Source organism: Mycena indigotica (assembly GCF_014461135.1).
Source record: "Mycena indigotica strain 171206Taipei chromosome Unknown Mind.scaff0005, whole genome shotgun sequence".
Classification (NCBI taxonomy): Eukaryota; Fungi; Basidiomycota; class Agaricomycetes; order Agaricales; family Mycenaceae; genus Mycena; species Mycena indigotica.
Window position 1 is genome coordinate 5,763,013 of NW_023503004.1, and position 11,362 is coordinate 5,774,374.

The following is an 11,362-nucleotide window of genomic DNA, read 5'->3' on the forward strand; positions in this document are numbered from 1 at the left end:
TATCCGAACGACTTCCCACCGGGAGGGTGTGGGGGGCGGTATCACCTCCGCTTGCTCCCCCCGTTGGTGGTCGTTCGGGCCAAGCAAGTGGCGTGTTGAGAGCTCATGGCAGGCATTTATATTGGGATTCCGGCCTTGAAGTTGAGCTAGAGCGCTGCATCGAAATGGTGTTCCGTGTCGTGAAGGGAGAGGAAGAAAATCGCGCGATCATGATTACGTCCCATGACTCATTACGATCAATTTGTCAACGATCGGGGTGACATCCCTGTGACAAGTCTGCAGGAAACCACCATGTCTGATATCGACCATCCCTCGGATACGATCTTTCCGCCGGAGCTCGAATATGTGATCTTCAAGCTTGCGGCTGGGCAGGATCGGGGGAGCATACCGCGGCTGATGCTCGTCGCTTGGCGGGTGAAAGAATGGTGCGTATGCTCGCTGGAACTTGCAGGCGTTTACGAATGATCAGGATCGAGCCGCTGATGTACCAGCCGCTGCTTTTTGAAAGTCAAATCACGCGCGATAACAACCTTGGGCCTGTCTTCCCGTTCGAGCGGCTGCCGCAGCTTAGTCCAAATGTGGCTGCTGGCGTGAAAAGCAGTATATTCCCCGCTGCGTCCGTCCTGGCCATCCTGGACAAGCTGCCGTCCCTCGAGAACGTGTTTCTCTCTGTCGCGGAGAAGCTCTACACCGACTCCGAGCCCGGCGAGCCGCTCCCTGCGGCGTTCACGCGGCTGCCCTTCCGCCATCTGTATTGCGCGCTGGGGGACCTTTTGTTCCTCCCGGCACTCGATTCCCTCGAGTACCACTGCTTCGCGGGCCTCACGCATTTCGAGCTCTTCTCCGAGCCCACCCGCTGGGGCGTCGACACCTCGCCCTGGCCGGCCAACCGCAATTCGTGGGCGCTGATCGCCGCGCTGCCGAGCCTCACGCACTTTGCGCTAAACAACGTCTATCCCGCGAGTCTGATCGGGTTCCTCCTGTCTGCTTGCACGCGCCTCACGTGCCTTGTGCTCCTCAGCGTTGCGGCGCGGGGCGGGCGGTACCCACCTGCCGTCGCACATGACCCGCGGTTCGTTGTCATGCGGCCGAGTTTTGTCGTCGGGTACCTCCGGGACTGGGTCAGCGGTGCGGAGGGCGGGCCCGATTACTGGGCGCGCGCGGATGCCTTTATCGCGGAGCGGCGGGCGCGGCAGCGGACAGGCGGCGAAGGTCGGTCGTTTACTCGTCTTGGACTTGTTTGTCGCTGATATGTTGCAGCAGATGATACCTTCATCTATCCGGGCGAGCCGGAGTCAGATACGTCTGACTCGGAGTGATATCTCGCGTAGACCGAATATCTCCTTTGCTGCTGAGGAGCTAATTTCAGGATTTGCGGCCACTTATGAGCCCGTTGAAGTTGCGGGACCTGCCCGGGCCGGAGGCGCTGCTCGTGGTTTCGATTGTCCCGACTGGATCTCATAGCGCGTAAGGAGTCAGGACTTCCTCTGAACAGCGTTCCTCTGCCTCCTCGCTGGAACTTCCCACGCAAGTTAATCGGAGGAGCAAGTTTGTCTTTGTTATGTCTCACCCTATAAGGCGGGTAAGTATATAAATCGCACTATGACTCGGACGGCCCTCCATTTTTCCCCTTCCCACTCGCATGTCGTCGCAGCCACACACACAGCCTGAGACCTTACCACTCAGAGGCTCGCCCTGGGGATGTCAACGGACAGATGGGACTAGGAAAGGAGCGGGCCAGCGCCCAACAGACGGCTGTAACCACTGGCAGTGACAGCGACGGCCCCGGGGTCGGACAAGATCGCCCTGGTATATGCCTGTGTCGACTGCCCGTTTAGCTTTTCGGACCGCATTACGCTCTGCGACCACCTAGAGGTCGCGCACCTCCGGGTCCCCATGGAGGAGCCGCCGCCGACCGAGGAGATGGACAAGTACGTCGCTATTCCTAGGAGTATCCACGGGTTGACACTTCGCGGCAGGGAGTGCGACGAGCACTGGGAGCAGATCCGCACTGGCGCCGTCCCGTCGTACTACTGTGACGGCACCCCCGGCGCCCAGCCCGTCGCGTCCTGCAGCCCGGCGGCGGCGGCGGGTGTGGCGGAGTTCTTTGCTCGGCAGCACGCGGTGCGGGTCGCTGCAAAACAGTCATACGGAGGATACTATCGATACTAAGTAGCACAATCGATGGTGACCGTGGCTCGTGGTGACGCAAGGAGGTCCTTCAGGGAATGTGTCTGGGTGTTACTTCCGGAATCATGATAGAGCATTCATTGCAGTCAACTGGGGGTTGCAAATGATTCTCAGGCTCCTGTGACTTTGCTTATCAGCGGACGTGGAGTAGTAAAAGGATATATTCGGTCTACGGCAGAGTCGTATCACTCCTCGTCGGACGCATCTGACTCCGGCTCGTCCGGATAGATGAACGTATCATCTGCTGGAAGGTATTGATAACAAAAAAGTTGAAGACGAACAAGTCACTGACCTTCGCCTGCCCCCTGCCGCGCCCGGCGCTCCGCGATAAACGCATCCGCGCGCGCCCAGTAGTCGGGCCCGCCCTCTGCACCGCTGACCCAGTCCCGGAGGTAGCCGATGACAAAGTTCGGCCGCATGACGACAAACCGCGGGTCATGTGCGACATCCGGCGTGTACCGCCCGCCCCGCGCCGCGACGCTGAGGAGCACGAGGCACGTGAGGCGCGTGCAAGCAGATAGGAGGAACGCGACCAGAGTAGCAGGATACACGTCGTTCAGCGCAAAGTGCGTGAGACTCGGCAGCGCGGCGATCAGCGCCCACGAATTGCGGTTGGCCGGCCAGGGCGAGGTGTCGACGCCCCAGCGGGTGGGCTCGGAGAAGAGCTCGAAATGCGTGAGGCCCGCGAAGCAGTGGTGCTCGAGGGAATCGAGTGCCGGGAGGAACAAAAGGTCCCCCAGCGCACAATACAGATGGCGGAAGGGCAGCCGCGTGAACGCGGCGGGGAGCGGCTCGGTGTCGGTGTAGAGAAGACGTTTTCGAGGGACGTAAGCTTCTCCATGATGGCCAGGACGGACGCAGCGGGGAATATGCTGATCATGCTGCTTTTCACGCCGGCCGCCGCATTGGGACTAAGCTGGGGTAGGCGTTCGAACGGGAAGACGGGCCCAAGGTTGTTATCGCGCGTGGTTTGGCTGTCAAAAATGAGCGGCTGGTACAGCAGCGGCTCCAGCCTGACTAGTTGTCAACGCCTTCGACGGGGCATGGTTGAGACACGCACCATTCTTTGACCCGCCAAGCGACGAGCATCAGCCGCGGTATGCTCCCCCGATCCTGCGCAGCCGCAAGCTTGAAGATCACATATTCGAGCTCCGGCGGAAATATCGCATCTAACGGATGCTCGATATCAGACATGGTGGTTTCCCGCAACCGTGTCACACAATCCAATCAATCGGGATGTCACCCCGACTGTTGACAAATTGATCGCAATGAGTCATGGGACGTAATCATGATCGCGCGATTTTCTTCCTCTCCCTTCACGACACGATGCGGCGCTCTCGTTCATATCTTCAAGGCAGGATTGGGGCATAACGCGACCGCATCATGATCTTTCTTCTTGCTTTCTTTTTCTCGACGATGACAACGACTGCAAACTTTCCCGACCTGTGCTTGACTGGCGACAAAACGCGCACTTTCTTCAATCCGAGCCGCTTGGCCGGGGCCCGGCATCGAAGCCACCTGTCAGTGCCTGTTCGTCGTACGCTCCTTACTGATTGGATCTACTCCTGGACTTAGGGAGCAGGACTTTACCTGGTTTCGAGAACCCGGCACTGCCTCTCTGGTTTACATGCTTACGGACTTCAAGCCCGCCGACTGGCAGTATGATATACAATGACACCGGGAGCCTGGATACACACGAAGAACATCGTGCAGAACTACCTCCCTTCCCTTAAGCTGGGCAGATAGACAGCGTGGTAAGTGCATTATCGAGGAACGAGATACAAATGGCTTACCAGCCTGTCCAGGTCGGTCGGACACCGCAGTAGCGTCCCCGGGCACGACGGGAAGTGCCGCACCCGCTGAGCTCCGCTTGCGGTTGCGTCGTCCCATGGTGGCTTCAATGTTGGGCCTCTGCCACCCGTGTCAGCATTGGCTCACAGACGGGCGTTCATTACTGGGGGTGCACATGCACTTACATAGTTTTTGGTCTGCTTCTCGCGCGCCAGGCGCACCTTGTCGGCCGTGCCAGTGGTCTGCTGTTGTTGAAACTTTGTGAGCACATTGTTGACTTCTTGCCGAAGTTGGACTGACAAGTGTGTCTTCTTCTTTGAGTGCAAGGACGTCAGGCGGATTGTCGCTGTCCTGGCGGCCTACGACGGAAAGTGCCACACCCGGTAAGCGGCGCTTGCGGCTGCGTTTTTTCAAGGTGGTCCCAATATTAATCATAGGCCGCTGTCATTTCGGAGTTAGCATGGCCCACCAACAAGTGTCTTGCCAGTGTACATAGCCACTTTTCCGCTGCTCGCGCGCCAGGCGCACCTTCTCAGCCGTGCCAGTGGTCCGCTGTTGGCAAAACTTTGTGAGCACATTGTTGACTGCTTGCCAAAATTGGAACTGACAAGTGTGTCCTCTCGAGATGCAAGGGCATCAGGCTGATTGCCGCTGTCCTGGCGGCCTGGTGAGCGCTGCTCGCGGTTGCGTCGTCCCATGGTGGCCACAGGCTTCTGTCATCCGAGTCAGCATGGCTTACCAATAAGTGTGTCGCCAGGGCTAGCTTACATGTCCGTGGCCTCCGAATCACTGCTCGCGCACCACAAGCTTGTTGTCATCTTGGTGGACACTGGCAATGTGATGCACTCCGGGTATGGGCGTAGCAAGAGTGCTCATGGTGAGCATAACTGCGCAGACAATGGACAGAGTAAGTCTGGTGTGCATTGTGTATTGTTTCTTGCGAGTCTTTGGATGTTCAAGTTTAATGAGGGCTTGAAGAGAGGATGAAAAGCAACGCGCTGCGTTGCAAGAGAGTCGAATGGAGAATGAAGGAGAGTTGATTTTACTGAGTGTCAAACTTGGCTTGAGTAATGGGGACTGATTGCAAATGGACTTCTTATATCTCTCCACCCAAAGTTCTGATGCATTGAACACTATATTCAGCAGCCCTGTGCTATGGCCTCGGAGCAGTGATGCAATCCCTATCCTGATTATCCTGATGATTATGATATCACCTAGGAGATGTGTTGCCGACCCATACCCTGCAACTGCAATAATCATGTTGCCCTCCATGAGATATGTTGTGGATCTGTGCCCTGTATCTGGTAGCTGGAATGCAGCGGGAGGAACCTGTCAAGCTGTCACTGTTGGCCTGAATAGTGAAGTACCATCTGGGCCACAGTAAGGCCCCCGGACTCAAAGAGTTTTTAGCAGTACTGCAACCACAAATATACTGTGTTTCAGACCCAGGAGACATCAGGAAACACTGTTGCCTGAATCCTGATATCTGCTGGGGAACAAAATCATATCAAAAATAGGGTGAGTGAATAATTACCAATAATGAAATTTTTTGTGTAAGCCTGTAATATTATGAGTTTGTTGGTGCACTATTGAGCTACTACATTACTGTGGTATGTTGCTCAATTTATATGTTACATTTCACACTGGCTAAAAATCAGATTTTTCCCATATTACCATTTTGCTTAAAATCCTGTCCCAAAAGAGCAATTTTTGACGTTTCTGGGCCACCAAAAACTTGCTATTTCAGAAAGATTTTTATATTAAATGTCAGACCATTTTTGCCATTTGGATTGTGTAAAATACTGTCCTATTTAGGTCAACCTGTCCACGTTACGCGCTACATTGACTAAAAAGTCCTTCTCAAAAATTGCAATAAATCAAAAGAAAAATTTATGGTCCCGAATCTCAAAAAAGTGCTAGACACTGGATCAAAATGGGACAGTACTATACAGTCAGATTTTATTCAATTCGAATGGCCCTGGGGGCTGTAACCCATTCATTTAAGGCAGCCAAAAATCACTTTTTGCTGTGATGAACAAAAAAACAAAAGTGGATAACATCGGTCGTGTGACATGTGACATACAGATTGAATAGAATCCAAGATAGAATCTTATGGTAGTACCATAGTTAATGATATGACATTGAAACTGAGTAAAATCCTGATATCTATACTGTACTACTTCGTTCAATTTGGTCAGATTACCACTTTGTTGATGGATTCAAAAGTCACCTAAGAATCCAAAAAAAATCAACAAAAGTTATTGCTGGTGTTTCTAAACAGGAAGGGGTGTGACTGCTAGTGATGACGCGGATGGGCCTCTCAAGCAAATTCCACAGCCCAGTGGGTAAGCAGGCACCAACTACACCCTCCAGAACAAGATGGGGCTTGGTGTTGGTGCTATTTTGCTTTGTGGGTAAGAGTATCTGCCATACACAACTTGATGCTGACTAGTGCTCTGCCGGGCCGGGCTTGGAGCCCGAAGCCCGGCCCAGCCCGCGTCGGGCAGCCCGAGCCCGGCCCGGATCAGGGCTCGGGCTTCGGCGGGCCTGAGGCTCGGGCCTGGGAAATCCCAAGGCCCGACCTTGGGCTTCTGTTGTACCCATGCCGGGCCCGGGCTTAAAGCCTGAGGGCTCGGGCCGGGCCTGTCAAGGGCCCCGGGCTCGGGCTTGGGAATTCCACGGCCCAGGCCCGACAAAGCCGGGCCCGAAATCGGGCTGGGCTCGGGCAGCCCGGCCCGGCAGAGCACTAATGCTGACTTGCTTTATCAGTGCTATGTTCACGACTGTCACAGATAAGACCCGACCCGTCCGCTTGGGCGCTATTGTTGGAGCTGTTGTTGGATTATCGTCGGGGCTCGGGAAGCGAGCATCCAGCCAGATCGCCAGGGGCAAAAAGCTGAAGGAAACCCCCACCTCGGCCTCCTCCAACGACGGGCCACCCGTGAACATAATCTCCTCACGAGGATTGGGGGAAGAGACTACCCAAACAAAGGAGGGCCATTGATCGGCCTGCAGAAATGGCGGCACTAGTGATGACGGGAGGAGACCCAAAAGCTGGGTCAACACAATGGGCGGGGACACATCCTCCCACGGAAACACACGAAAGGCCGCTACATGGGCCAACATGAGGAAACAGTCTGAGACAAAGGACAGAAGGCCGGCGAAGGACGTACAAGACAGCACATGGTGGATGAGCCACTAAAAGGAAGAACAAGAGGGGGGTCATGAGTGAGAGACAGGTCAGCGCTTCAGAGCACGTGACCGAGGTGAATGATCGTCCCCTCTGCGGCCAGGAACGGGGCCAAGGAGGAGCAGGATAGGTCAGGGTGTCTAATTACCCCTTTGCGGGCCCACATATATTAATGTAGGATAGTGTACCACGTACTCTATTGCTTAGATTGTCTATAGTACCAGTTCTCTCTGTGCGAGGAGGAATCACTGACACAGGGGGCCTGAGACGGTCCGATTCGAACCTTTGACCACTGACAGCGACACGGGACCGAGTTAACAGGCCCTTTCAGTTTCGATCTACCCCGCCCGCCCTGCTTACGGCCCCACAATTCGTCTGTTCTGTTCCGGGCGCATGATTTTGCCACATCACATTACTACAATATAGAGTAATAAGCATAATGCATTTTCCAGAAAAGGAAATTTTCCCTTTGATGCAATCATTGGAGAATCTCACAGATAATCACCAAAATCAAAGTTGTCTATTTTGACTATATGAACAGCTTTCACTAAGTAACCTATAGTGTCATTAAGTAACCTATAGTATCAACAATGACCAATTATCAGCAGATATATAACTAATAGGCCTTTATCTTCATAAATACTGACCTATTTCATTCAATTCTGCCGGTCACAGTCACATCAGATTTTTTGGCCGAAATATTTCAGTGGGTCACAGGTCACAGCTGATTTTTTTCGGTCCCAAAGCGTCCCAATTGGGCAAAACTTCAAAATTTCCATTCCTAATCAAGTAATAGGTTTCAGCGAAACAGTTACGGGTCCCTTTGACATGCATTCAAAGTAGTATAGTTGGTACCTAGTGCTAGCTATATAGTGTATTCCCACAGGTCCTTGACCTGGTAATTTGCCACCCCAGTGATCTATAAACTGCAGGGGCCAGGTTACTGCTCGTCAGGCTTGATGTCAAGCACTACATCCCATATCTCTCCCCTCTCTACATCTGGCCTTGCCTCCTGGCAACCCACTGGCATGCTTCCCACTGACAAGCTTCCAGTGACAGACTTGTTGTGGCCATGCCATACCCATATGAATATTTGCCTCCACTCTGCCCTTGCCTCTACAGTGAGCCCAAATACCAGGAAAAAGATCAGACTGCCAGCAGGGTATAACCACCAAAATAGATATAGTTCGACTAACTCCTCATAGTCAAGGTCTGTCGGCATAAAGAGCCAGATGTCACTGAACCCATCATGGACCATTGCCCAAAATGTCCATGGCTGCAGTTCCCCATAGGCAATCATTGTGTACAATGTATACACAGTGAAGCCAGTTGTTAATGTTCCAACCAGGATTGTGATGATCATAAGGCGTAGGAAAGATGCAAAAGTCATTGCATATTTGTGTCCTCTGCTTGTGCTGTGATACTGGATACAGATGCGAACAGTGCGGTGCCGGGTGTAAAATGCATAAAAAATGCATATAGAATAGATAGGAGAGAGGAGCCCATAGAGGAAGAAAGTGAGGTTGACAATGAGGACTGCAGGCCAGGAGATATAGACTGTAGGTGCACAGCCTACTATCTCAATGATGTCAAAGCGTGCACAATGATATCTGACTACCAAGTTAGTCAACATTGATATAGGTTATGAGGTAAAACAACACACGGAGAGACATAGTGAGAAGTGGCATTCCCCAGGAAAGCCAGATGTCAATGACATGACTATAGCGTGTTGGTTCTGTAAGCTCATAACCAGATACAATCCGATAGAGCCTTCGTGCAAGACATAGACATGACCCCGACAAGCCAACTTCTGCACCTAACAGCAGCTTGGTACCTTTGATCTATCAGAGTATCATAACACAACAAAGAACATTCACATACTGATGTCACACCACACTTTAGAGGACAATCCATAATTATCCACATCCTTGTCCCAGACTGCGGAGTTTACACCCTGCGCTAGGTTGTGCACTACAAGCCAGGTAATTATTGAAAGTGTTGCAAAGCTGCGCATCCGCCAGTGATGTGGGATTGTTAAGAGGACAAGAAAAAGGGCTGTAAAGGGTGCTGCTGGTGGCAGTGCACTACTATTGGCCATGGTCAACCTCGGGGCACAGCCCACAGGCTGAGACAAAAGAAAGGAGAGGAGAGAAAGGAGATTAGGCATGCCAGGGCCATAGATCTCCTTTTTATCTCCTTGCAAGTTCGATCTAGTAGTCCAAACATAGCAGAAAGATGATCAGCAACCATAGGACTGCTATGAATAATCTGGCTATTCATACAATATCACCTGTACACGGGGTTTTTTTTAAAAAAGCCTTCTCATTACCAGTGTTAATGTTTTTAAAAAATGCCTCTAATTTATGCCCCTGCCAAAAGGCGGGTTTTACATAGGGAAATGAGAGATCAAAAAAAGGTTTAAAAGGTTGAAAAGCCTTGTCAGGGTGGGCAGTGTGGTAGCTATAAGGCCCCAGACCTGACGTGTGGAAAATTCCTTAAGTATGGGGAAAATACTGAGTAGGGGAAAGGCTAAAAAAGATGAAAAAAATTGTTGATGCCAAGGTGCCAAGAAAGATACGGAGTTTGACAGCGTGGATTTTATTAAAATGAGGGGAAGACTTGTAAATCACTGATGTTTTTTAAAAATGTTAATATTCTAATTACAAGGGATCTTTTTAAAAAAAAACCCGTATACGCCTGACAATATTCTCACTGTTATTTGGCCTATGATGGGACTGTAACAGATATCAACAAAACTAAAGGTAGCATTTGATATCCTTGCACCTGTGATAGATGACCACCAGGAGAGCCATCACAGACAACAAACAAAAAAAATGAGAAGATGCTATAGCATGCACACCTCTGTGATTCTTTAGGGTGATTGGAATAATCATATCTACGACTTAGCAGAGCATCTATTATCAATTGATAAGTTTGTTGATCATGTTCGGATGGCTCAGCGGTTTCTGTGAACCCTGTAGCAGGTAGTTCACAACACAGCTCAGCCGAACTGCGGGTTGTATGCAACAATGCTATTTCAGATAAGTGAAGCTTAAGCATAGGTAGACAGGAGGAGCGCAAGCACACTCAGGCTTGTGGAATAGACATTCTCCAGCACAACAGGCTTGATCCTGATCTCTCATCAACAACTTCAAGAGGGCATGGTTGAGTGAGACACGCACCAGTCTTTCACCAAGCCAAAAAAGGAAAGAGCAGCCTGATCAGCTGCGGTATGCTGTTGTGATCTTGAACAGCTGCATGTGTGAACATCATCTCTGGCCGGAAAGATCGTGTAAAAGGGATGGTCGATGCATATGGTGGTTTCCCGCAAGTTTGGCACACTATCACGCAGGCGGATTGATCGCCAGGCGTAAGTCCGATCAACACGCCACTTGCTTGTCCCGGACGACCACCAACGGGGTAGCAGGGGGAGGTGATACCGCCCCACATGCTGGGAAGTCGTTCGGAGAGTAGGTGGGTGCACGCACTCTTCTCCTTCCGCCTGGATTCCGAGTCGGCCTCCGGGGGACCCTGGTCCCTGTTCGGCGGACCGACCGATACATTGCTGCCATGCTTCAACCTCGCTCGAGAATGAAAACAGCATCACCAATTCAATCTCAGGCTCCCCATAGTACTAGGGCAAATCCCACTAACCAATTTTCATTCTTCGTCAGCGCAATCCGCGGAGCTACACTCATACACCAAGAAAACCACTGCACTTCCTTTCAGCCCAACGCCCGCCCCCCTTTGGCGCTCTATCTACTCCTCCTTCTCCGGACCACCCGGCACCAGCACCGGCACGCCCTCGCCCGCCTCCGTAAGCTCGGTGATGTCCGCCAGCGGGCGCGGGTGGGGGGACGCGTACATCTCCGAGTCTGGGGACGGCGTCCGCAGCGGCGGCGGCGTCCACGGCGCGGGGGGGCACGAGCGGGGCCGCGTCCGCGTTAAACGACGGGTAGGGCGGACGCGTGGTGGTCGGAGCTAGCGCCGGGAAAATGGGGCGGGCGGCCCAGCCGGCGCCGGGGTGCCATGCGTCGGGGCCGGTGCTGAAGGCCGGGTAGGTGGCGAAGGTACTCGGGGTGCCCGGCTTCGGGGAGGGGGTGTAGCGCGATCCCAGTGGTGCTGCGGGGTAGATCGGTACTGAGGCTGGCGCAACGCTGCAGGCCACGGTCACAGGCATGTCAGTGGGCG

General features: G+C 52.7%; 1 protein-coding gene across 1 annotated transcript; it reads left to right on the forward strand.

The window, feature by feature from the left end:
• Positions 1–291: 291 nt before the first annotated feature.
• Positions 292–1,319, forward strand: MIND_00655000 (uncharacterized protein; the record flags this gene model as incomplete). The annotated part of the gene is made up of 3 exons (XM_037363277.1): positions 292–425; positions 470–1,212; positions 1,264–1,319. The coding sequence occupies 3 exons, from the start codon at positions 292–294 to the stop codon at positions 1,317–1,319; spliced, it is 933 nt and encodes a 310-aa protein (XP_037221198.1).
• Positions 1,320–11,362: the final 10,043 nt, after the last annotated feature.